The following is a 27,717-nucleotide window of genomic DNA, read 5'->3' as shown; positions in this document are numbered from 1 at the left end:
CCTTCCCCCTGCCCCTACACCCTGCCCCTACACCCTGCCCCCTACCCCTTATACCCTGCCCCCCTGCTCCTACACCCCGCTCTCCTATGCCGCGCTCCCTACACCCCGCACTCCTATGTCCCCGCTCCCCTCCACCGGGTTTATAAAAGAGCATGTTCAGCCATAGTAAACAGTCATTTCACCACATTCTCACTAGAGTGTCACTACAATTATCGTGTTGAAATAATATTCTACAACAATGGATCCACAAGCTTCATCACATACCAAATGTAAGTTTCTTTTCAAGTATAGTTGTATCATACTAATTTTTTTTTAGTATATGAACTCTGTTCTGTCTTTTGTAATTAAAAAATTCTCAATTAGAAACACTTTTTGCTTACTTTTAAATATAAACAATAACAATATTTTTATTACATCTTCCCCAGCTGACATTAACAGTACCATCACCGCTTGGTGCTGCCAGTGCTGGTTGTCCACGACCACAGGCGGCGGCGGCTGTGACGGTGGTTGCAGCAGCTCCACTTCACACTCACCACCCGCACAACCGATGGCAACAGCGAAAGCACAAGACGACGGGGGCAATGAAAAACACACCAATCCCTTGTACTACGGCCACGAGAGCGATTCCAGCAACCAAGTGAAATCTTTTCATCAACAATGTAAAAACGAGTGGATGGAAGCGTTCCAAAAGAATACATTGATTAATAGATGGCGCGTGCCTATGCCATTACACTCATTTAGAGCAGAAGTGGCGAGATTGTTGAAAAGTTTATATGTCGAAGGTCACCGTGACGATTGTCATATTTACCGTTTAATTGTAATGTGGGACGATATAAACGATGAAGCGGAAGTGTTTGCTTGGAGGTTAGGGGGCAGGAAGATAAACAAACGTGCTCGCTTATAGAAGTCCTGTAATCGACTGATCGGTCGGCCGTTGGACGCAGCCAACGGTACTTAGCCTATGCGTACATACTTATAGCTACAACATCCCTCCACCCTTAGCCTAAAAATATTTCTTATAATTAACTACGTTGCGGGGCCGTTTTGATGGCTCATGAGATGGTCGGTCAGAAAGACCCGTAGAAGCCGCCGCAGTGTTCTGCGCCGGCGGCGGCGGCGGCGGGGCCGCGCCGACCTGGAGCGGCGGCGGTGCCTCGGCGTCCTGAGGGAGCGCAGGATTCGCAGGGGCGACATGACTCTCGGCACTGGTGGCGGCGAGTGTCAAACCCTCTTCGCAGTCGGCCCAGTTGTCGGAGGCGACAAGGTCAGGTGCTGCCGGTGCATGCACCGTCGAGGTGGATTCGGCCTGAAGTTGCTGACTGGAACCCGAAGACGTTGGTGACAATATGATGGCCGGCATATCCATCTCATTCAGTGAAAGTTGAGCATTATTACCACTCTCTCTTTCGCGCCAACTCACAACGTTCTCCCCTTTATATTTTAAAAGTTGATTTGAGTGTTTTTTTAACACAGTATTGCAACCGAGTAAGCTAACTAGGTATACAGTAGCACCGAGTCTTTTTACTATAATACCTTTCACCCAGCTCGTTTTTTGAGCTTTATAAATTTTAACTAAAACTATTTCTTTATCTAAGAACTCCACCACACGGTTACCACCATAACTAATAGCCTGCGAGCACTGTTTTTGTTTTACAACTTCGTCGAGTGTTGCGTTAAGAGGAGGTGGTTGTTTACATTTTAATAAATCTAATCTGCTACGTAACTTGGCTCCGAATAAAATTTCGGCAGGTGATTTTCCTGTTGTACTGTGAATGGAGTTTCTATAATTGAACAAAAATTCATTTAACTTACACGGCAAATCTCTTTTGTTATAACCGGATACAATGATACCCTTAATAGCATTTTTAACAATTTTTACAAATGATTCCGCTTGTCCGTTACTTATAGGGTTGTATGCCGGTGATGTTACATGTGCTATGCCATTTAAACTGCAAAAATCCCTAAACTGAGCGGAAACAAAAGAACTCGCGTTATCCGAACATATTGTGTGAATTAAACCAAATCTCGACATAACATCACACAGCTTTTCAATCACGACTTGAGTACTCGACCCCGAAGATATGTCATAACATTCTACCCATTTAGAGTAGGCATCGACAATTATTAGGTAAAGTTTGTTATTTATAGGTCCTAGCATGTCAACATGTACACGATACCAAGGCTGGGGAGGGTACTCCCAGCAGGCAAGGGGGGCGCGGGGAGGGGAGGGCCTCAGCCCGGCGCAAACGCTGCAGCTGGCAACAAAGCATTCAATATCAGCTGACATGCCTGGCCACCAAAACCGGTTCCGCGCTTCTAACTTCATCTTAGTGCTACCTAAATGACCCTTATGCAGTTCTGAGATTATTTGTTTCCGACAGTTTGTTGGAATCACAACCTTGTGTCCACGTACTAAGCATGAGTTTTCTAATGATAGTTCGTGTCTGCAGCTGTAGTACGGTGTCAAGCGCTTATCGCTATTCTTTTGTGGCCATCCATTTAGCACGTTATTTATAACATCTGATAATAATGGATCAGATTTAGTATAACATATTATGTCATCTAGGCTTAAAAAGCGAACACCGTCGTAAACAAAATTAATATAAGTAGCTTTATCTAACAACTCATCGTCATGGTTAGTGCATGTGTCTGTGGCACAAGTTGTGGCACGACTCAAAAAATCAGCTGTGTTGTGGGCACTACTCACGTATTCTATCTTAAAGTTATACGAGGCTAGAAATATAGCGTAGCGTTGCAACCTGTTAGCTGTGACTTCCGGTATACCTTTGTTAGGGTTAAAAATTGATAGGAGGGGCTTGTGGTCAGTTCTTAATACAAAAGGGGTGGATCGGCCGTACAAGTACTGATGGTACTTACGAATACCAAAGATAATAGAAGTAGCTTCTTTTTGTATTTGACTGTACGATTTTTCAGCTGAGGTGAGCGAACGAGACGCATACGAAATTGGTCTTTCAGGGCAGCCTTTTTCTTTTTGGGATAAAATGGCTGCCAAGCCAGTTGGTGACGCGTCAACTGTCAGAAACAGATCTGCATCTGGGTTGAAGTGTGCTAAAACTTCATCAGATGCCAGTATATTTTTTATGTTCGTCACTGCCATTTCATGTTTGGCCTCCCATGACCACGGGGTGTTTTTTTGCAATAAAGAGTGCAAAGGTTGCAAGATGGATGCGGCATTTTTGACAAATGATCTATAATAATTTACTAGTCCAAGAAAAGACTTCAATTCGGTTACGTTAGAAGGAGTTTTCGCCTCTAAAATGGATTTTATTTTATCAGGCGATTTATGGAGTCCGTTACGATCGATTATAAACCCTAAATAAGTAACGGAGTCTTGGAACAGGGAACATTTGCTACTTTGTAGCACTAACCCTGCGTCCTGCAAACGTTTGCATACTTCTTGCAGCCTATGCAAATGCTGATCATGATTTTCCCCAGTGACCAAAATGTCGTCCTGGAACAAAAGGACCCCCGGTATTCCGGACAAGAGGCTTTCAATTGTACGTTGAAAAATAGCCGCTGAACTAGACAAACCAAAAACGAGGCGCGTGTACTTATATAAACCCTTATGAGTGTTTATGCATGTTAACATCTGTGACTCGTCGCTAAGCACTAACTGATTATAGGCACGGGATAAATCAAGCTTTGAGAATTGCTGCCCGCCGTGCAGTTTCGTAAACAATTCTTCAATTCTGGGGAGGGGATACTTCTCAACTTCTAATTGTTTGTTAAGGGAAACCGAGTAATCTGCACATATTCTAATTTTGCCGTCCTTTTTGAGCACAGGTACTATGGGACTTGCGTATTCGGAGTAGCTTACGGGTACCAAAATTCCAAGGTTTACCAGCCGGTCTATTTCACTTTCTACCATGTCACGGAGGGCAAAAGGTATTGTTCGAGCTTTATAAAAAATTGGTTTCGAGTTAGGTTTTAGGTTAAGAGTGACAGCTACACCTTTACAACAGCCTAATTCCTCAGAAAATAGACCTGGGTATTTACCGGCTAACTCACTTAAGACCGTGTGTGTGCTAGAGGAGCTGTGTGACTTTATAGACGATATTTGGAGATTAAATCGCGAAAAGAAATCACGACCTAAGAGAGGAGCGCGACGACCACTAACGACATGAACCTTTATGTTATTTGTGACATCCCTATAAGTAAAGGGCAAGGACACTTCGCCTACAGTTTCAATAGGGTCTTCATTATAGGTAGTTAAATTGGAGTTACATGGCATAATCGGCTCACTGAAGTGTTTATTATAGGTGTGTTCCGACAAAACCGTAACAGCGGCACCTGTATCTATTTCAAATCGTATATTGACTCCATTCACAAGTACTGTCTCATACATAGGCTCACCTTTTAAAGATTTAATATTATGCAAGGCTCGCTTACCGTCATCGCCTACCTCATCCTCCTCTGGGCAACACTCGATAAAGTTGACTTTTGCACTACTTTTTTGACACATCCTACGCAAATGTCCTCGCTGACCACACGTTTTACACCTGTACTTAGTAAACTTGCAAGTACTCGAACCGTGACCTTTGTACCCGCACGCCGGGCACACGTTGTCGCGCTGAGCTGGTCCCGGCGCGCGCGCTGATGACGACGCCGCTATCTTTAGTACGGCCTGCTCTTGCAATGTTGTATTCATCCCTGCATTCGCTACTGTCTGGGATGAACCCTGCCTAGCACACCGTATAGCTTCTGCCAGCTCCAACGCTTTATTCAGCGTGAGGTCCACTAACGGTTTGGTGAAAAGTTTGTCCCGCTCCGGGCCTGGCTGCATGCCGAGGACAAATCGATCACGAAGAGTCTCATTCAAGACTGATGTCGAGAAGCCACAATGAGCGGCGAGCCGACGGACTCGCGCCGCCCACTCTGATAAGCCTTCGTTGGCCTGCTGAGCCGCGGAATGAAACTTAAACCTCTCCGCGAACCCGCACTTAACAGTTTCGAGATGATCGTTCAGGAGTTTAACAACGGCATCGTAGTCTAGAGTTGTCACATCACTTGGAAGGGCTAAATCACGCACTAACTTATAACTGTTTTCGCATAGACTACTTAATAAAACCGCGCGACGCTTAACTTTCGATTTATCTTCCGTATCGTCCAAACTATTTGCTAAAAACCACTGCTCGAGTCGATCTTTGTAAGTCGACCATTCTTGTACTTCATGGTTGAAGGTAGTGAGCGACCCGATGGTAACTTTAGCCATATTTAACATTCGTGCACACGCGGTGTGCGACCCGTCGTCGCCAGTGTTTGCTTGGAGGTTAGGGGGCAGGAAGATAAACAAACGTGCTCGCTTATAGAAGTCCTGTAATCGACTGATCGGTCGGCCGTTGGACGCAGCCAACGGTACTTAGCCTATGCGTACATACTTATAGCTACAACAGGAAGAAATAGTGGGAGACGCCCAAATCAATTTTCAAGACTGGATTGACTTACTAGGTGGTGTTACAGCGGAACTTTTTTCACGCGCAGTGTGCAATTCGGAATCTTTTACATATTTAATTAATGTCATATTTTGTGTGGTAGGTCCAAACATAATAGATTCTGGTGATTATTAATTATGGTGTATTTTTGTTTCCTTTTCATTGTTTACTTTTAAATTGCTAGCTCACTGCACATGTATTATAATTGTACACGTATAGGTATACTAATAATAATTAATAACAATAAATATATATAATAATACTGAATATAGAGATGTTTTATTGAATGAAACCTCATTGATTTAGAGTAGATAAATATTTATTGAACATAATAATAGTTACACAATGTTATCTTTATCTATCCAACTTTTTTCATTTAAGCCGAGCCATTTTACATACACTTTATTTCCACGACGTTTCAACACTTTTTCCACTAGATAAATGTCATGGTGTTTAGTTTTCTGCAACTCTTGTTCATAGAAACATCCAGAGATGGGTTGGTGATTAGCGTCTTGAAGTAAATATGTCACTGGATTAGTAGTTTGCACTCTAGTTATTGTAAATATCTCCGTAGTCCAATTGCCGGTGTAGCCTTTGGCGAAGGTGGATTTATATTTACTAATTCTCACGTGTTGACCCACCTTGAACTTGGCCCGTGGTTTAATTTTAATGTTATTGTAGACTTTATGTAACAACTGTTTAGAGTTGTTTTTATTCACACTCGCCGGCGCCATACCGATAGTACGATGCGGTTTGTTATTGTAATAATGCTCCACTTGGCTTATCAGTTGTACCCATGTGTAAGAACCATGCAAGCTAAATTGTTTCCAAATCCAATGTTTTAAGGTTCTAATTAGTCTTTCCACTATGGAAGCTTTCATGACGCTATAGGTAGAGTAGTGGTTGATATGATGACGTGTCATGAGCGATTTAAACTTGAGATTGAAGAATTCCTTGCCGTCATCTGACTGAATATTCTTGGGCCTTCTCCCGCCTTCACTCAAAATTTTGCTCATTGCCCTTGTAACATCGTCAGCGCTCTTGGATTTTAGCGGCTGCATCCAAGCGTATTTCGAAAAAGTATCAATGCACACTAGAATGTATTTATAGTTGTTATTATCCTTGGAGTACTTTTGCATATCAATCAGATCAATCTGCCATGTGTCATCGAGCCCCCTCTGAATGAATCGTCGACGTGGAAATGTCTTTCTCGCATACTTGTGTATCTCGTTGACTACTTGAGCCTTACTCATTTTTCTTCAATGCAATGCGCTTTCCTGGAACTGTTGCCGCTGTCGATGGTGGTGTTTGAGGTTGTGACGGAGTTGGCGCAGTAATTCTTTCTGATAATTTTTCAAGCTTTACCCGTAAATCTTTTATATCTTTAATATTCGCCTTTAGCTTTGTGTTTAAAAATACTACTTGTTCATCTAGTTCAGCTCTACAGATGGCATCAGTTTTGAGGAAAGACTTGTGAATTCCTGCCACCCGTCTATTTTCAAAATTGACTAAATCTCGTTCCACTTTTATGTCGTCGCGGATTGTAGATTCGCTGCCCAAGTATTGTCCAAACTTGTTAAGAGGCATTGTGAAAGTGAGCGATGGAGGGAGCCTTCATCAGTATTTATAACAAGGTAACCAGGGGAAAACAGATCGGTTTTATCGGAAAACAGCTTTTAAAACAACAAACAGAAGCGGGTCTGTTTTCTTACTTTAAAATTATACCGCTCTCAGTCAGTTCCTCAACGATTGCATTGATTTCGTTCGAATGAGAGGTGTTGCCAGCGTTTTGTGATGCTATCAAAAGCTGTAAACGGCTCACCAGCTCGTTCGGGTCATCCCAATAGATGTAATCGGTTTTTGGGTAAAACGTTTTAGTTGTTAATATATCTCGTTTACCAGAGTTTAAACATCCACCTTCTTTATGTTTCTTTGATTCTTGTGGTTGTTTAATGTAGCGCAGATACTTCAAACTTCTATCTCCACTCAATTGGCCGTTGGGTGAGAATCCTCTACGATGAGCGTTTGTCATGTCTAAAATCTTATTGTAATCATCTACATCTTTTTTTCAAAATTACATTCTTGTTTGGTATTCGTTTAAAGATAAGTTCCAACAGTCCAGGAGTCATGTTGAATCGTGAATCTTTAATATACAACACGTCATCAATGATTCTAACTCGACTATTACCAATATGCATTTTATCATCCTCGAGATAAACACCAAATGGTATCTTTGGTGTTTAACAAGATGTTTAATATATTTATTTTGTAGATCATCAATACTACTATTACCACCTTCATCAATTTCAAGAGCTGATTTCATATCTTCATCATCATCGCTAAGCTCTTCATCTCCCTCTGTTTTTTTCTCTTCATCTCCCTCTGTTTTTTTCTCTTCATCGTCATCATCATCATCATCATCATCATCGTCATAATCATTAGAATCAACATCATCATCATTATCAATCTGGTGTGTTTTTGTTAAAGGATGATTACTCCACTTGATCAGTTTACTATTGGGTTCTTCGGTTTTGATCAGATATTTCCTTTTACGTGAACGTTGTGGCAATGGTTTGGAGGTTTTTATCAAGGGGCCATGAGGTTTATTCATAACTGCTGGTTTAGCATTGTCATCGTCATCATCATGATTCTTATTACCCTTGGATTCCAAAGCTTTATTCATTAAAACATTGAGCGGCTTTGTGATTGGTTCAAAGGTTTGCGCTAGCGAAGTGTCAAGCGATGTCTTATCTGCTCGCAACGCCTTTACTTTTCTCTTTACACTCTCAATTGAATTTACGAGTTTCCGTTTCAACTTTTTATTACCAAACATGTTTGCTTTTGTTATTTTAGATAAAGAGGTTGTTCCTCAGTAGCTGACAACATAAAACTGATGATAAACCGGAGATGACACTAAATTTTATACAATAATGTAAACGTCAAATCCTTTACGATATCGACCCTTGTTAATGTCTCTCTCCTTGTCGATTGTTAAAAAAGTGTACTTTTTCTGCCAACACTCGCGACAAATTCCCTTAAACATTTCCCAACTCATGTCGGTGTTCACGTGATCGTCATAGGCATGTTTTAAATTCAACTCGTCCTGTTTGAATAGCAATATAAGATTGGCATTGTCACGTACCAACTGTTTAGGTATCCTACTATATGTCTGACACAAGTAGAAACAATCCAACCAACGATGCCGTCCCAATGCAAAGTACTGACGAATGGCATCTTGATCTTCCAAAGCCACATCATCGAATACAATGACGCTGTCCTCGGCGGCTTCCTCCGGTGGGACGACTTGACTCTTATCATTGTACGTGTGAAACGGAATGTCACCCGCTTGCTCTAAAACTGTACTCAGAAACTGGTATTTGGGTTGATTCAATGATTTCGAATAAAGATAAACATTATGAAACTTTACACCGTTCGGATGTAAGAGCAGAGTCAATAGAACATTTGTCTTGCCACAGTTGGAAGGTCCACAGATGAGACATCTAATGTTATTCGCCAGCAACGAGCCGTGTTTAAAGGAGCGATGAGTCACTGTTTGTTTCACATTATCATCCAGAACAACACTCCAATCTTTAATAGCGAGCGACGTGTTTTGTTTTTTAAGCTTCATTTCACTGTGACATATCAAATCATTAGGACGTGTATTTTATACTCACACATATACGCACCCAAATATTAAATATATATAGGCATACTTTATACTCACGTACACAGTCAAGTATAGGTATTTGAGATGATAACACACACTGGTGGGGTTAGTGTTAAACATAACCCCAAACTACGTAGACGTAGACAGCAGACTCACATAAGCGGTGGTGGTATTATAAATAGTTTAATTAATAATCTACCATTCGAAGCGCACATACCCGGTTACAATTATTGCGGTCCCGGTACTAGATTGAAGGAGAGATTGGCTCGCAACGATCCCGGTGTGAATCCGCTCGACGAAGCTTGTAAATTACACGATATTGCCTACTCGCGTGACAAGTCATTGGAGGGACGTCATCAAGCAGATTTACAATTGGCCAAAGCTGCTGAAAATCGTTGGCGTGGTCACAATCCAATTGGTGAACGCATTGCCGCGTTAGCGGTAGATAAGATTATGAAGTATAAAGTTAAACACGGTATGGGCATGGTCCCCATATCAAAAGTCATAAAAGCAAGTCGTGACGCTGTAAAAAAACACATTGAGAAAAGGAAGGATACAACTGCTAATAAACTACTCAAAGTGGGCGTAAAAGCGGCAAAACATTTTGTTAAAGGGAAAATTGTCAAGGGACATCAGAAACAGCGAGTCATCCCAATACCTAAGAGAGGCGGTTTCCTACCGGCTTTGATACCGCTACTGGGTACATTAGCCGCCACGGGAACTTTGGCCGGTGGTGTTACCACTGCTGCTAAAAATATTTATGAAATGGTAAAGAATAGAAATAATAATAATAATAATACCGAAAGCAAGATTGTCGGTAGAGGTTTATATTTAGCACCTTATAAACGTTTAATGGGACTCTACATTACACCGGCTAATGGAACAGTAGCGGCAGCAACTGCAAGATTGATGAAGAAAAAAAAAACAAGAAAATAAATTTACCTCCAATGAATAAAGCTCTCACCGATTTGGACATTGTGAGATTTGCACGTAGAGAGAAAATCCCCTACTTTAGAGGTGTTTTCATGCGAGATAATCTCCCAAAGAATCCTCACTATTATGAAACTGGTATCATTAATTTAGACTCTCAGCGTGGTGAAGGTACACATTGGTGTGCCTATGCGAAAAAGGGTGATTATTGTCTATATTTTGATAGCTTTGGTGATTTGAGACCACCTCGAGAGTTTATTGATTATATAAACGGTGCCAAACTACAGCGCAACATGCGAATAGAGTATAATTACAATCGCCTACAGAAATTTAATACTGTAAATTGTGGACACTTGTGTTTGGATTTCCTGTGTACCAATGCTAAGCGTTTGTTTTAAATAAATATCATGAGCATTACATGTGTAGTTTCATTCTTACATTAAACTTCTACTCGTCAGCAGCAGCAGCAGGTATCATGTCCATGACATCATTCACAATAAGTCTGAGCGGTAACGAGTCTGTGTTGAATGTAAACTTTCAACCGGCTCTAGAATTGGACAATGATGGTTTTTACGAGTGTGCTCTCGTGTACTTTAAGACTTTCAACACTATTCCCAATGTTGATAAGAGCAATAATCTGTTTCACTATGGAGATGATGTAATCGCGATTCCTGAAGGTTCATACGAGCTCTCCAGTATAATACACCTCTTGAAGGAGGAAATGACCAAGAGGGCTAAAGGCCCAGAGGGTGAAAGAATGGCGGTGGCAGATATCTTTGTAAACAACAATACCTCCAAGTGTATAATATTCTCGCCAAAGTATGATATTCACTTTGACAAACCAAACAGCATAGGATCATTGTTTGGTTATTCACCGAAAAAGCTTAAAGCAAAATCATCACATTGGTCGGATAAAACAATAAACATAATCATAACAAACACTATAAGAATAGAGTGCAATATTGTGGAGGGCTCATTCGTAAACAACAAGCCGTCGCATGTTTTACACGAGTTTTCACCCGACGTCCCGCCCGGCTATCAAATTATTGAACAACCTACCAACATTATATATTTACCTGTCAAGAAGAGTAACAATCGCATACAAAACATTGAGTTGCGCATTGTAAACGAGCACGGTAATACGGTGAATTTTCGAGGTGAAAGCATTGCACTTCGTTTGCATATTCGTAAAAAGTAAAAAATAAAAAGAAATGATTATTCATAACAATAAAAGCCTTGGTAACAACACTTCTACAATTAGTCGAGATCTTGCTCTCGTGGGGGCAAGTACTACTCGTCGTCGTCGTCGTATTAACAACGAGAGACAGCGACGCCAGTCACTACAACAGCCAAAGAAATTGACTAGAGAAAATAGTGCATTTTTACAGAGTATCGGTTTCCAAGTATGTCCTCGTCATCTATCTTAAACATTGGTGAGAAGGTGTTATTCGATGATACTATAGAAAGTATAGAATTTCACCCGTACACTCCGTATAATGACTCGTTCAAAAATAACGACAACATCCACATATGTATCAACCGTCAAGATTTAATTCTACTACCGAGTCACAGTCAAATATTAGTGGAGGGCACAGTGGAGAAAGGATGTCTACTGGTCAACAACGGTGCTGCATTTTTATTTCAAGACATTCGTTATGAATTGAACGGTGTGGAGATTGACCGCGCGAGAAACTGCGGTATCACGTCCACCATTAAGGGACTCGTCTCATACACCAAGGAAATGGATCATAGTCTTCAGACAGCGGGGTGGGAAGTTGGTGCTAAAAAGATTCAAGACAAGTTTACTGTGACTATACCACTATCTCATTTCTTGGGTTTCGCCGAGGACTATAAAAAGGTTATAATTAATGGGAAACACGAGTTGATATTAAATCGCGCCAGTACAGATGTAAACTGTTTAGATTTAGCACCCGTTGATGCGGAGAAGGTACCGCAACCGCCAACACCAAATGGCGAGATTGAAATCACTCGTGTCACATGGAGGATGCCAGTCATAAAAGTATCTGATAAGGAGAAATTGCGTCTAATGTCGTATGTTGAGAGGAGCATACCGGTTCAGATAGCGTTCCGCACCTGGGAACTGTACGAATATCCCATACTGCCTGCCTCACAACGTCATATTTGGTGCATCAAGACTAGCACTCAGCTGGAGAAACCTCGCTATCTCATTGTTGGTTTCCAAACGGCTCGTAGGAACGAGAAGAACAAAGATATGAGTATATTCGACCATTGTAATCTTACCAATTGCAGGGTGTATTTGAACGCACAGTATTATCCATACGATCCCTTTTCGGCTGAATTTAAAACAAACAACTATGCGCTCTTATATGACGCATTTACCAATTTCCAACGGTCGTACTACAACCGTCATCATACCAGCCCTCAGGTAAATTACGCTCATTACAAGACACAGTCTCCATTAATTGTCATCGACACGTCAAGACAGTGTGACAGCTTCAACTCGGGAGCTGGTGCTATTGATATTAAATTGGAAATGGAGTTTAAAGAGAATGTGCCGGCTAACACCACGGCATACTGTCTCATCATCAACGATTCACTGTTTGAGTACAACGCTCTCACCAGTACCACTCGTAAAATTATTCAGTAGACCATTGACCGTCCTCACTCGTAAACGTGTCGTGGAGCCTTGAAAATAAAAAATAAAATGAATTATTCAAACATTTTTTCACCTTCTTACACACCGTCGATTGATTGTTCCGGCAGCGGTGAAGGTGTCGGTCGCTGTGAGCTGAGCAAGAGTGTCTACAATCTCAAACGCTGTCCTGCTGGTGCAAGTGCTCTGATTGAAAATATCCATGTATACTTGAAGTTGCAGTTTATTGAGGCTAAAATCAGACTAGATGTCTGTGTCAATTTTAATGGGCGATATGAAGTCACCAGTGAAGAATGGAATGCAATGTTTGCGGAAAAAGTTGAAGTCATTGGAAACTTCTTTCATAACCCAATGAGTGTTTCACCGCAACTGATACAGTGCAATCGTCTTCAGATGTGTATCTCTCCGGTGCCGTTACTTTTACTCACCTGTGACGATGATCACGAACCTATGACAAACTCACACCCCTTGGTGATAAACCACATGGAATGGAGCCATATCGAACATGTCGTGGAGTGTATTAACGCACGTATCGGATACTTGAACAAAACAAAGTCTACCTACGAGAACCGTCTCAACTTTTTCAAGAAACATTTCAAGATATATCACCCCGTCAATATTCAACAGGCACGCAATATTATAGGTAGTTTGTGCAATGTAAACGATATTGTCGACTCTGAAATCAAGTGTTATGCCGCCGATATTTTGTGTAATACCTATATTTTCCATTGAATCGGTTAAATTTTGATGAAAAATAGAAAATTACTAAACTAAACCCATCTTCTTTTATTTCACAATAGAAACTTCCAGAGAATACTTACCCGATGACGCAATATTGAGTCACTCGCAGTCGAAAGAAACACGTGCAAATTGCACAACATTGCGCAATATTGCGTCACTCTCAGTCGACTGAAACGCCGTAAGCGCCGTGAATTCCCCGGCGCTTACATGTTTAGGTCACGAGATTCACACCCCGCTTCTGTAACGATGTAAGCGCCATGAATTTCACGTCACTTACGACGTTTTGATGTTGCGATGACCGGGGGGCCGCCCCACATCACGCGACATCGGCCTTGATAGCGCACCTGGCCGGCGAGTCTCCCCTCCCCCCCTACGCCCGCCGCCAGTTGTGGGTTTGGAATGCTCCGCCATCTTGGTGCCACCCGACACCTGACACCTGCGCATGACGTCACTGCTCCGCCGGGCAAGGCACACGTGCACATTCAAGGTCGATGTCGCGTGATGCGGCGCGTCTCCCCTCCCCCGCTCTGCCGCGCTCCGCAGCCGCACGCGCAGGGCCTGGCAGTTGCCCGCGGTCCGCCACACGGCACACCCGCAAATCATTTCCTTTCGCGTCAGTCTGAGTGTAGCCACGTAGCACCCGTAAATCATTTCCTTTCGCGTCAGACTGATTGTGTAGACGTGAATTAAATCATCACCATGGCTCTGTTACATCATTGCAAATTTTGCAACATAGACGTTTTATCAAACAAGTTGATAGAACACTCCGAGACGGAACGTCATAAGCTGCTGTGTGAGCAAGAAAAGTCGGACGATTGTGCTGTTTACATTGTGGAGAGTGCATTTAAGTGTAGGATTGTCAGTTACCGAATTAATGGGAGTGCAGACATTTTAGATCCTAAATTGTATTTGCTAAGTATTGGAGAGAAGCTTGAAAAGGTGATCAACATTGAATTAGAAACACATAAAAATGTAAAAATAAATGTGGAACTTTTTGGTACTTTTATGAAAACCAATACTGAAGGTGAAGTGATACGTGATCTAAAGTCCTTCAACACTAAAAACGTGGTTATGCATAAAGACTGTATGGATTTTCCATCTTATTTTTAACAAATATCCATGTCTATTTCTAAGAAATGTGAAGATTTTACAGAGCGCGACAGCGGTTGGACGCTCGAGAACATTGAGTATCTTAATGTGAACATTAATAAATACCAACCACTCAAAGGATCTACATATATACCGCTCCCGCCCGAGGTACAAGCGAAGAAGGCATGTGTTAACGTGAAAAACAGTGATGACAAGTGTTTTTTCTGGGCTATCATTAGTGCGCTATATCCAATCCATAAAAACAGTGACCGTACCTCATCGTACCCACATTATACGGACATTTTGAATGTGACAGGTATAAAAGATCCGGTTTGTCTCTCGGACATTAAGAAATTTGAAAAATTTAATAAAATTAGTGTTAATGTGTATGGAATAGACGACGACAGGAATGACAGGGGCCTGACTATTGTACCTCTACGTATTTCGAAAATGTCATTCGATAACCATGTAAATTTGCTTTATTTTGAGAGGGGTCATATTTCACATTATTGTTGGATCAAGAACTTGTCTCGTTTGGTGCGTTCGCAAATTACTAAACACACAGAAGCTACATGGATATGTGATGGGTGTTTACACCCCTTTGCAAATAAAAATAAATTAGATCAACACCGAACAATTGGTTGCGGGGAGACACTTGTCGAGCTACCCGAGCAAAATGATAAATACTTACATTTCAAAAATTATAAAAATAAAATGAAGGTACCATTTGTAGTTTATGGTGACTTTGAATCGATTCTAGTTCCGTTGGATAGTGAAAAGTCTACAAGTGCTACGTATAACACCCATAAACATGTGCCATGTAGTTTTTCCTATTACATTCATTGTGATTATGATAGTAATTTATCAAAATTTGTCATATATCGTGGTGAAGATTGTGTACAGAAATTTATAGAGCCTTCGTAAAGACGCTGATAGAATTATAGAAATCTTGCAAAAAGTCGTACCACCAAAAAATAACACCGGTGCTAACACCTCCTCCGACGTGTGTCATATTTGTAAGAAAAAAATTGGAATAGATGAAGCGTATGTAATGGACCATTGTCATTTAACGGGTATTATAAGAGGCAAAACACACAATTCGTGTAATTTGAATTACCAATTACCAAAGTTTATACCGATCGTCTTTCACAATTTAAGCGGTTACGATTGTCATCTATTCATTAAAGAATTGGCCAAGATTAAGGGAAAGTTAACCTGCATTCCTAATAACAAGGAAAAATATATTTCATTTAATTTAGAGATTAACGAATACAGCCTAAGGTTTATTGACTCGTATAAGTTTATGTCAAGTAGCTTGGATAAACTAGCTTCAAATCTTTCACGGGAGCAATTCAAAATACTGCCAAATTTCCTACCACCATCCGATAGTTGTAACGAGCGTGAGAAATATATAAAATTGCTTACGCGTAAGGGAGTTTTCCCTTATGAGTATGTAAGTGACTGGAGCCGGCTCGAGGAGACTGCATTACCACCTATAGCTGCTTTCTATAGCACCCTTACCGATTTAAATATTTCCGACGAGGATTACCAACATGCAAAAGATGTTTGGGACGCATTCAATATTAGAACTCTGGGTGAATACTGTGACTTATATTTAAAGACTGATGTTTTATTACTGGCTGAAGTGTTTGAAAACTTTAGACAAGTGTGTATAGGTGCGTATGAATTAGATCCGTGTCAATATTTCACTGCACCCGGTTTGAGTTGGGATGCAATGTTGAAATATACCGGAGTATGGCTAGAATTGTTTACAGACTATGAAATGATTCAATTTATAAAGAAAGGTATAAGAGGTGGTGTTTGTCAAGCGTCAAATCGCTATGCTAAGGCCAATAATATATTTATGCATGATTATGACCCGAATCAAGACAGTAGTTTTATCATCTATTTGGATATAAATAATCTTTACGGTGATGCCATGCGTCGCCCGCTTCCAATCGATAACTTTAGGTGGATGAGTGAAGACGAGATTAAACTGTTTGATATAGCAACACTGCGGACAGACTCTGATGTTGGATATATATTAGAAGTAGATTTAGAGTATCCGCATAGCTTACATGACTTGCATAATGATTACCCTTTCTGTGCGGAAACTAAACTACCGATTGAGGGTAAAATTAAAAAGTTATTACTGACATTCGATGACAAAACCAATTATGTTGTGCACTACACTAACCTCAAGCAATATATTGAAAATGGATTGATTTGTAAGAAAATTCATAAAATCCTCACTTTCCGTCAATCATCTTGGCTAAAATCATATATTGACTTGAATTCACAAATGAGAATCCAAGCTAAAAACAGTTTTGAAAAAGATTTCTTTAAACTCATGAATAACTCCATATTCGGGAAAACTATTGAGAATGTCGAGAAAAGGGTTGATGTCAAGTTGTGTAAACAGTGGGATACTGTACACAGAGAACATAAGAAACGAACAAAACCTATATATGGTCTTGATCGTTATATTTCCAGACCAAATTTCCACAGTGTCTCTATTTTCTCTGAAGAATTGGTTGCTGTACAATTAAACAAAACCAAAATTAAATATGACAAACCTATTTATGTAGGTTTTAGTGTATTAGATTTAAGTAAACAAATCATGTACGGATTCCATTATGACTATATGGTAAACAAATACGGTGATAATGTACGGCTTTTATATACAGACACCGACTCGTTTGTTTATCATATTAAAACAGACAACTTTTACGAAGACATTAAACCTGACTTGCATAGTAGATTTGACACTTCAGACTTTCCTCAAAACAATGTATATAATTTACCACATGTCAACAAAAAAGTTGTGGGCATGATGAAGGATGAAAGCAATGGGAGGATAGTGCGAGAATTTGTTGCATTAAGGGCAAAAATGTATGCCTATGTTCTAGACTCTGATCGAAAAAACAAAATCGAATGTATAAAAAAAAACAAAGGTGTTAGCGCCGCGGCAGTACGTCGGTTAAATTTTGATAAATACTTTACCTGCTTAGACTTAAGTAAAACCGTGTATGATAGTATGTATAATTTAATTAGTAATAAGCACAATATGTACACCCAAATTAAAAGAAAGAAAATTTTATGTGGTAAGGATGAAAAGCGATTAATTTTAGACGATGGTATGAAAACGCTTGCATGGGGACATTATAACATTAAGTAATAATTATTGACTGAGGTTTTTTGTTTTATTTTGATTGACTTGTTTATTTATGTTATAATAGATTGTAGTAGATGTTTAATAATGTTAATGCATTTATTATTTTAACGTGAATTAGTTTTTATTAATAACTTTACTTTTAACATTATGTATTTTTAAGTTTTGGGATTTTAGATTTACTTTGTGCCTTTATTATTTAATTATTGACTGAGGTATTTTGTTTTATATTGACTTGTTTATTCAAAATTGTATCTTTTAACATTGTGTATTTTTAAATTTTTGACATGTGTAATTGAATAAATAAAATGTGACTCATTCACTTTTAAACTTTTTTTTATTTCAGTAAACCTACCTATCTACACACCTGCGCACACATGACCATTCCCCACATTATTGCGCAATTCGCAATGGATGATTTTATTCAAAATGCTTGGTAATTTTTCTGGTGATAGTAATAACCATCCCCAATTACAGAAAAAAAAATCAGATTTTTTAGTAGCGTAGTTATTTTTATAAAAATAAAAACATTTTTTACTTCCTCGCGTCCACCCCACATCAGATTTCTGTGTGCATGCCTTTGTCTTAAAAAAATAACACGTGAATTTGACGTTGACAGTTCAAGTGACAGTGACATTTGTCTTGTCATGGGGCACATAACCTTTTGTGCTTTCATGTGGTTAACCGTTTCCTCTGTTTTTCTGCGAATTTTACGACTGTATTCTTGACCCGGACCTCTGACTGTGGCTGCCTCAACGACGACCTTCGCTTTTGTACCCCGGACCTGATCTCGATACCTACTACGACGACCACTGCTCAACTATTTGTGCTGTTTTAGACCTGTTTGGTCATCACCATGAATAGAGAAACATATCAGCGATACAGGGAGCCTAAACCGTGTTTTATACCAACATGCCCTAGGACTGATAAAAAAAAACCCGGGCCTTAAGTTCTTTGCTATTAGAAAAGAGCTGAAAGAACGTTGGTGTCAATTGGTTGGAAGAAATTGTCCGAAACGAGACCTGTATTGTTGTGAAGAACACTTAAACGTAAGTTACTTTGTCTAACATACAAAAAAAAAATTGAGTGGTCTTTTGTTTGTTTTGTCGTACCTAGTTACATGCTTTTATTTGGGTAGTAATAAAACCTCCGAAAGAAAACTAACCTAACCTAACCTACTAAAACTAAACGTACTTACTGAAATACTAAATTTCCGAATGTGCCTGGGCGACTAGTGACTAGTCGCCCATTTTAGTCGGAGGTTTAGTTTTTCGTTTGGAAGGTTTATTATTTTTCCTTTTATTTTGTTCACATGTCCCGGTGTCTAATCAAATCTTGGAAGTTAAATTTGTCTGATTTGAAGTTGCATATGTACAATATCGATTGACAATGCAATATTATGATGACATGGAACTGATCTGTGCTGGAGTTGGAAGGTGGCCATAAAAATAACTCGACACTATCAAGATTGGGCTTGTTTAGTTCGTACTGATAAGCAGTTAGAAACTATACAGTCGAGGTCATAAATATGTTTACACATTTTTACCTAGTCGAATGCGTTTGCATACTAATTGTTAGCGACCGCATTCGAGTAGGTAAAAAAGTGTAAACATATTTATGACCTCGACTGTACAAAGATAAGTACAGTCGGTATCGGTATAAAAGCTTGTCTCAAAAATTATTTATAGAAAACAATTTTGGACAGTCACATTTAAACTTAAACAGTCAATTTGTTTTAATTATATGGTAGTATATATATATGTGGTAGTATATATGAATATTATCCTCCTACTTTTACAACACTGTTCTTTAAAATCTTATAAAAAATTAAAATATGTTGCGCAAGGAAGCTGCCAGCTGCTCGGTCACCTGTGGAGTCGACTAGCCTTTTTGAAATCTCCTTAAATGAATGATATAAAACTACCAACCTTTTTCATACTTACAGGTTGAAGAAGATTTGGAAAATTATGAACAATGGACATCTGGTGCAAAGCCAAGATTAAAGATGAGTGCCACACTCAAGAATTTTTCAAAAAATCCATTGACGGCAAATGTCAATATAATGAATACTGAAGATATCAGTCGGCCATCAACTTCAAGTGGTGATGGGATACGAATCCCTCACAATGTAAGAAATCGTTTTGATATTCGTGTACAATTGTACAGTCAACTACAAAGAGATGTATCCACTTTTGGACCTTATTACGAGGAAATAAGATGAAAAGTGGATACATCTCTTTGTAGTCGACTGTACATTAATGTTTTAAAGTTCTTTCAATAAAACACATATAATTATTTTTTTAAGCTTTCATGCTAGGCTCAGAAATGTTATTTTACAAGCTTTTATTTAACTTGCAATTTTTGTATGTTACTGTTTGTTTGGGTGTAATCTTGCAGGTCACTTGAAAATAGTTATCCTTAACTAATCGAGCTCTAATTGTGCGTACGCGATTAGTTTGGATGACGATGCATTATTCATGTAAAAATACAGTTGCCGTGAATAAAAACTTGTATAAAAATTAAATTTTCAAGATCAAGTTGCCTGATGATGATAGACCAAAACGTGGTCATTAATGGAATAATGGAATCAAATTCTGTTTTGCTAGCATTAACTTGTTAAGTAGAAGATGACTTTTACGAATTTAAAGTTGCTGTTAGACACGTTAGAGTCAATCAAACAAAACTAACTACCCCATGAAGTGTCAAACCATATATATGACACCTAATGACATTGTTTGTATGGTTTGATTTAAACTAGCATTATTACTCTAAAAGCTTGTGTTAAAAAATAATGATGATTATCTGGTCCTGACCTTCAAGAATACTAAACAAACAAGAAGGAAAACTGTTTTATTTATTTCTAACATTTTGTTTCAGATTGATGTAGCTGTCCAGTGTGAAAAAAAAATGGGTGTTTCAAATAAGTCCATCATGGCCCAGCCTCAGACTCAAGACAGGGATACACAAATTGTGGACGAATAGTAAAAAAAAAAGTGTTGCCATCAAGTAAGATGTATATATCTAGCAGTGAGGACAGTCCCAATCAATCACCATCGCTATTTGGAACCTCTAACTTCGACTCATCTTCCAGTGCACAACAAGATACTGAGAAAAGCGTCAGGGAGCATATGCTGAAAATTATAAGAAAAAAGCCAAAACTGTTTTTAGGATTGCCTAAAAGTTTTTGGTGGATCATCAACTTCTTAGCTCAAGACTGTCGTTGTGTGGCACTTCATGTAATTATAACATTATTCAAATTAAAAAACAATGACTCGTTTGCCAGAATGAGTGAACAATTTGAAATGGCCAGATCGACTATCCGACTGGCATTTGAAAAAAATGTAACTATTTTGTCAACTTACTTTCAAAATTGTATATATTTGCCACCGCTTGCACATATTAAGAAAAATTTGGCATTCAAAATCAGATACTCCAATGTCCAGTGTATTATTGACTGTTTTGAAATTCAAATTGAAAAAGCACGGGATCCAGATAAACAAGCGGGGACATGGTCCCAATACAAGTCATGTAACACAATGAAATATTTAATTGGATGTACACCAGCTGGATACATAGCATTTCTTTCAAAGGGTTATGGGGGAAGAACATCTGACAAAGCGATCACAGAGAAAAGTAATTTTATTGATGTTATTCCTCTTAACGCAGTAGTTATGGCTGATCGAGGGTTTAAGGAGATTGAATCATTGTTAAGCGTCAAAAATGCAAAACTGTTAAGACCCCCAAGTGTGTATGCAAATAAAAAGATGACAAAACAAGAAGTTTTAGAAACCAAGGTAATAGCTAGTCTGCGGGTGCATGTAGAAAGAGTTATAAGACGAGTAAGAGAATTTCATATGTTAAAACCTCATGCTGTTGTAAATAGCAAACACATTAAGTATTTGGACGACCTGGTGATAATAGCTTGTGGATTAATAAATCTGCAGAACCCAATAATAAAAGACTGCTGATTACATTATGGCGTTTTATTTCACATCATGATAAGTATAAGTAATATTAACAATATTGGAAACTCTAGGTCTTAACTTAAATTAAGTGAAGAAACTATGTTAAGAACTTTTGTATGACCGTTTGTTTGTGGTTTGTTTCATAATAAACCAAATAAAAAAAACAAAAGAATTAACCTTTTCGACGCCATATCCGATGCAAAAGCAACCTTTCACACGCCACATCATGGAAATGTCAAAACTGAAATTGAACTTTATGCTTGTTAGATTAAGATTAACTTTAGATTAAGCTCCGGTTGAGTGAAACCTTACCTCATAAGGTGGCAAAGCAGACTTATGCTGCAAGTGTAGAGCAAGTTTAGGAGTACCAGAATATAGTAGTCTGCCATCCCATAATCTGGAAGAACATTATTTTTTTAGGGTAGTTTCAGTTTTTTGTATGAGGTAGCAGCTTAAACCGTTACGCAACCGCAAAAGCTTCCTTTGTAGATGTAATCCCGCACTGGTTGCCTGTCCTCAGTCTAGTAGGTTTCGAGATCAGCCAGGTTTTATGAGGCCAAAAACGGGGTCATTGTAGGCTCATAAAACCTGGCTGATCTCGAAACCTGCTAGACTGAGGACAGGCAACCAGTGCGGGATTACATTTACAAAGGAAGCTTTTTCGTTTGCCTGACTTTTCAAGCTGCCACCCCAGCTGGTACTCCTAAACTTGCTCTACACCTGCAGCATAAGTCTGCTTTGCCACCTTATGAGGTAAGGTTTCACTCAACCGGAGCTTAATCTATTGTGCATGTAAGTCTAATTTACTTTGTGGTCGGGTATACGTCTTTTTGGCGTTAAACCTGCGCTGCCGATATATACGTCCTTGGCATGGAAAAGGTCAATATCTATATTCATCCATATTGATTCTACATATATCTAACGATAAAACCATAATTCCGTGGAGTAAATTGACAGGAGGGTTCATACAAACGAAACATGTCATGCTTAATACAAAACTAAACTTATAGTCTAATTACTAGTACTTATTAAACTTATAGTCTTGTTTAATGTACATTTATTAGCTTATTACACACAAAACCAAAACTTGCTAAGGTCAAGTTTATTGTTTTTTGTTCCAGCCATATGACGGGTTCACCTTAGAATATCTAATTTTCCTATTTAACACATTCAAGAAGAGGCACTTTTCAAGATAATGGGAAACACATTTATTTTCCAGAACTCCTCAGCTTTCTTCATCAAATTTTTAATGTATGTTAAATCAAAGTCGATGATGATTGTCTCTATCCTTCCGTTAGTTTCAAATTTTGGGTCTGCGACACAGAACAAACACTTATTTTTTCCCGCTGCAAGCATTTCCAGCTGCACCTGACCCATGAATTTGTTTCATTCATTTTTTCATTTATTTATTTCTATAACAATATGATATTGTGTTAGAAAAATCTTACAAACTAATACATGCACATAATTAAAATTATACAATAACAGCAGGACCGGACATGTCAATAATTATAATTCCAAAAACACACTTAAACCAACAAAAAAAGTAGGTACAAATAAAGTAATAAAAATGTCATCATTAAAAGTGTAAAGTTACATGCATGATAATTTTGTAAAAATCAGTTTAATTTGCAAAGATCTCGTCAATACTGTAACGTATTTGCCCATCTTTTATGTAAGTTTTTTTTGTTTTGTCAGAAATGGGACACTTAATCTCAACTACGAAGTCATCACCAATCCCATCGGGTGAAGCACCAAAAATCCCGTCCACAATTATGAATCCAGTTTCATTAATATCTTTGTTTATTTCTTGCTGTAGTTGGTTTAATACACTTTTTTCTAAATTTTTCCCTCTTTTTATGGCTTTTGTCTCTGGTGCCTTGCAACCACCCAACAACTGCTCCACAAGACAGCCATTGGGAGTTTGACATTGAGCAATTTCATAAATCTTAGAGCCCGTTATTCTGCCTTGGCGAATACTGTGCCACTGTTTGGAATGGACTTGGCCTTCCGTTTCTTTCTTTATTTTGTTCTTTTTTTTTTTTACTAATGTGTCACAAAACTTCTTATATTTCTCAAAATTATGATTATTTTCTTTTTCTAAAAATTCAACCATTAAATCGAATAAACAGAATCTTGTTATTTTCTTATTTAAATGGTCGGGATCATATGCCATGAGCAGGCTATTTCCACAACCTCCATGTTTTTTTGCTTCATTTCGCAACCTTTCTAATACAGTTGGGTCCTTGGGACCCCTCTTGGCTACTTTACCCTTTGCAAAATCTTCACACATTATGGGGTTTTCTCTAACCCGTTTTAAATTGGGTTTAGTCCAGTAGCACTGTAGACTTGTTCTTGAAGGTTCATCACTTCGCTTTTGCAGCCAATGTAAAAGGACTACAGTATGTTTACAGCCACCTGAGAAACAAAATAATAGCCATATTAAAACACTCAAAAAGCAATATAGCCAAACACACTCTGAAAAGATTGTAACAAGAAATAGAAGAAACCACAAACTGAACTGGCTTGCTTTGTTGAAAATGACATCATTATGTACCAGTATGTAAGCTGGTGTTAATATTTACATAATTTACTAATGTTTGCAAATATGTCACTGCCTAATGAATTCATCAAATGTAAAAAATATTATTAGAATATTATTATAGCTTTTTCCCACTAATGGTCCCCAAGGGTATTAGGCCTCCTCCATCTGTTTCACCTCTCCTTGATGGTGGCAACACCCATCCAATTTCCTCCCGCAGCCCGAGCGATATCATCTGCCCATCTGTTTCTTGGTTTTCCGGCTCTCCTTTTCCCATCGGGGCCAGGACATTTCGTCACTAGTGACGAAAACTAGTGACGAAATGTCACCATACTTAACCATAATTTCACTTATAAATTAGTTTACTAAGCTTGTGTGATGAAAAACATTATGTGTGACTTGGGTGGGAGGCAAAAATATTGCAATCTCAAGTCTCATTAACATGAGATCCTTGTAGAAATATTTCATTTACCTCCCTAAATACACAATGTACTCTTAGGAATGACCCTAGGAAACCAGGCATGTCCGTACCTGACCGGTTTGTGATGTAAATGAGGTCCATTAAGACCTCACTTGCATCTTAAGTGGAGAATATCATGTGTGAATTTGGCCCGCAGTGACTGTTTCAGATTCAAGGTCTAAAGGTCACCACAGATTATCCGCCGGCAGTCAGCCTTCAGGCCACGGACTGCCGGCGGCCTGATAATCGGTGGTCACCTTAAGCAGTAAAGAATGGACCAGCTTGATATCCTAGGACATGCTCGTAAGTACGGTATGATAGGTTAAGGTAGCAATTTAAAAAACAAATATTGAAAGAAAAGAGACAGGTAAAATTAACATAATATAGCCCAGCTTACCAGCTCCTGCCGTACAGTCACATGAAGTGTCCGTAATTGCTTCCTGTGACTCGTCTATATGGACCATCACAACATAATATTTGCTTGATATTTTTTGTTCCGGAACAACTTTTGCTTTAACATCACAAAGGTTTCCAGTATGTTTTACTTCAACATATCCAATGGCATTCTCCACATATGAGTCCCGTGAAGACCTAAAAAACAATAAACAATCAAATACTTACAATTTCTTATTCCTAATAAATAACTTAACCTATGATCCCATTTTATTTTTAGGGTGATACTACTGATACCTTAAATAAAGATATCACCCTAAAAATAAAATGGGACTTTTTACAAGGCCTACTTACAACTTCCTTTAACATTTTCCTTCTCAATGACAGTTTGCAGATCCACAAAAACCCTAAATCAAAGCAGATCTGATCTGATTAGACACAATTTTGTACACAGGTCTAAATGTAAATTAATACTTACGATAATGCTTTGGCATCTCTTATCTCAGCGACATTATGTTTGTCGCTGTTCTTCATAAACTCCATAAGCATATACGGATCTACTTTTGGCAAATTAGATGAGTCGGCTTTATGAAAAGAGGAGGCATCCATGTTAGCCGATTTCAAATTCCAGTGGTCGTCGTAGTAGGTATCGAGATCAGGTCCAGGGTACAAAAGCGAAGGTCGTCGTTGAGGCAGCCACAGTCAGAGGTCCGGGTCAAGAATACAGTCGTCAAATTCGCAGAAAAACAGAGGAAACGGTTAACCACATGAAAGCACAAAAGGTTATGTGCCCCATGACAAGACAAATGTCACTGTCACTTGAACTGTCAACGTCAAATTCACGTGTTATTTTTTTAAGACAAAGGCATGCACACAGAAATCTGATGTGGGGTGGACGCGAGGAAGTAAAAAATGTTTTTATTTTTATAAAAATAACTACGCTACTAAAAAATCTGATTTTTTTTTCTGTAATTGGGGATGGTTATTACTATCACCAGAAAAATTACCAAGCATTTTGAATAAAATCATCCATTGCGAATTCCCCATTCCCAATCAAAAAACAAGAAATGTATAGGTTTTTTAATAGACCTTGATTCATTTCCCCGTGCGCAAGTGTCGTGGCACACCCTGCGGGCCGATGCATGTACCCAGCGCATGATTCTAGGATATAACTGCATCTGGCATGAGGCGTGGGGGGAAATGACTGAACGGGATAGTCTCATGTATCTTTCAGTAGGAGTAACAGCGAAAGCGCTATTATCGTTTGTCCTTGTCACACATATTTTGTTCGCTTCCCCTCTCGCTCTCCCCCTACCCCTCACCCCACCCGCGGCATTGACCTTGCTCACGTGTCGCCGAGGCGCTTCCCCTCTCCCCTCACCCCGTTAGGCACCCTCCCCTCCCGGTCCCCCTCCCCCTCGAGGTCCCCCTCCCCTCCCATCAAGGTCACGCCCCCTCAAGGTCAAGGCCACTCAGGGTCAAGATCACTCAAGGTCACTCCCCCTCAAGGTCAATGCCCCTCAAGGTCACGACCCCTCCCCCCACCCCCGCGGGGAACCTCCCCCTCCCCCTCCCCTCCCCCCACCCCGCGGGGGGGACATAGATACCTAAACTGAGGCAGAACATACATATCTACCCTACTTTCGTTCCAAAAGCTTTGAGAATGATCCCAAGAGAGATATTGGACGGTAGTTGCTGGGTTCATTTTTATTTATTTCCTTTATGGATCGGAACTACTGCCGCGATTTTCCAGACTTTGGGGAAAATACCAGTCTCAATGCTTAGATTATAAATCGCTGCAAGTGGTTCTGCAATTTTGGGACCGATGGCTTTCAGAATCTTATTATTTATATTGTCAAGACCTGGATAACTATTTGGATTTAATTTCTGAATAAGACTGAGCACTTCATTGTAATCTGTAGGGGGCATGTATATAGAGTTTAATATGAGCGGATTTACTTTAACTTTAGCAGCCAGAGACTCTTGTGTTTCATTTTCTTTGCTTAGAATTACATTGGCAAGATTTTGTCCAACAGAAGAAAAATAGTAATTGCATACGTTTAAGGATTCCTTCTCACATTTTTTAATTTTTGTTAGATCGTGCGCTGTAGATGTTGTCGAGTTCCGATGAGCAATTTTATTTATAGTTTGCCAAAGTTTTTTAGGTGTTTTGGTGTTTGCAGTCAGTTCTTTTTTGTCATATTCAGCTTTAAGATTTCTAAGAAGTTGATGTAAAAATTACGGTATCTTGTGTAAATTAGTTTTTTAGTTTCATCGTTAGGAAACTGCTTATAGATTCGATGAAGCTTGTCTCTTTGTTTTGAGCACCTAATGAGCCCAGGAGTCATCCAGGGTTGGATACAAAATTTAGAGTGGCTAACTTGAACCATTTTGGAGTTTTTAGAGACGGCGTTTGGAACAATTTTAGAAAAAAGAGACTGCGTTATCGACATTGCTTGCTTGTACAACATGAGACCAGTCAACAGATTCAAGCTATTTATACAGTTCACAGTAATTAACTTTTTATCGAGATCTCTTTTGAGTTGCGTTCATATATCGTCCTGTTTTGATGCTGATCATAATCAAGTCATGGTCAGTCAGGTCACTAGAACAAACAATTGATTCACCGATATAAATACATGGGATGAATATATGATCTATGCAGCTTTT

The 27,717-nt window shown here is 39.1% G+C and overlaps 3 protein-coding genes across 4 annotated transcripts; 2 read left to right on the top strand and 1 right to left on the bottom strand.

Moving 5' to 3' along the window:
* The first annotated feature begins 11,455 nt into the window (after positions 1–11,455).
* On the top strand, positions 11,456–12,679 carry LOC134670970 (uncharacterized). The gene has a single exon (XM_063528794.1). The coding sequence runs from the start codon at positions 11,456–11,458 to the stop codon at positions 12,677–12,679; it is 1,224 nt and encodes a 407-aa protein (XP_063384864.1).
* Positions 12,680–18,371: 5,692 nt separating this feature from the next.
* On the top strand, positions 18,372–21,658 carry LOC134670657 (uncharacterized). 2 transcript variants are annotated; one of them, XM_063528471.1, is made up of 3 exons: positions 18,372–18,736; positions 19,633–19,815; positions 20,565–21,658. In XM_063528471.1, exon 3 carries the CDS (start codon positions 20,699–20,701, stop codon positions 21,653–21,655), a length of 957 nt encoding a protein of 318 aa, XP_063384541.1. In that variant the 5' UTR covers positions 18,372–18,736; positions 19,633–19,815; positions 20,565–20,698; the 3' UTR covers positions 21,656–21,658. The 2 variants fall into 2 exon arrangements, with proteins under 2 accessions (XP_063384541.1, XP_063384542.1); XM_063528472.1 differs by lacking the exon at positions 18,372–18,736 and having other exon boundaries at positions 18,751–19,815.
* A 1,618-nt stretch (positions 21,659–23,276) lies between these two features.
* Positions 23,277–26,066, bottom strand: LOC134670968 (uncharacterized). The gene is made up of 3 exons (XM_063528792.1): positions 25,526–26,066; positions 25,052–25,245; positions 23,277–24,070 (listed from the first exon to the last, which is right to left on the bottom strand). Exons 1-3 carry the CDS (start codon positions 25,654–25,656, stop codon positions 23,277–23,279), a joined length of 1,119 nt encoding a protein of 372 aa, XP_063384862.1. The 5' UTR covers positions 25,657–26,066.
* Between the last annotated feature and the right edge of the window lie 1,651 nt (positions 26,067–27,717).

This window comes from Cydia fagiglandana, chromosome 14 (genome assembly GCF_963556715.1).
Source record: "Cydia fagiglandana chromosome 14, ilCydFagi1.1, whole genome shotgun sequence".
Taxonomy (NCBI): Eukaryota; Metazoa; Arthropoda; class Insecta; order Lepidoptera; family Tortricidae; genus Cydia; species Cydia fagiglandana.
The sequence above is the reverse complement of the archived record's forward strand: the minus strand, read 5'-3'. Positions and strand labels throughout refer to the sequence as shown.

What these genes read in the sequence shown, in the direction of transcription:
- LOC134670970 (XM_063528794.1), top strand. Translation starts at nt 11,456, where the DNA reads ATGTCCTCGTCATCTATCTTAAACATTGGTGAGAAGGTGTTATTCGAT.
- LOC134670968 (XM_063528792.1), bottom strand. Translation starts at nt 25,656, where the DNA reads ATGGATGCCTCCTCTTTTCATAAAGCCGACTCATCTAATTTGCCAAAA. An exon ending in AGAGATGCCAAAGCATTATC is followed by an intron (nt 25,246 to 25,525) that starts GTAAGTATTAAT and finishes ATTGTTTTTTAG; the next exon opens with GTCTTCACGGGACTCATATG. An exon ending in TGACTGTACGGCAGGAGCTG is followed by an intron (nt 24,071 to 25,051) that starts GTAAGCTGGGCT and finishes TTTGTTTCTCAG; the next exon opens with GTGGCTGTAAACATACTGTA.
- LOC134670657 (XM_063528471.1), top strand. Translation starts at nt 20,699, where the DNA reads ATGTATATATCTAGCAGTGAGGACAGTCCCAATCAATCACCATCGCTA.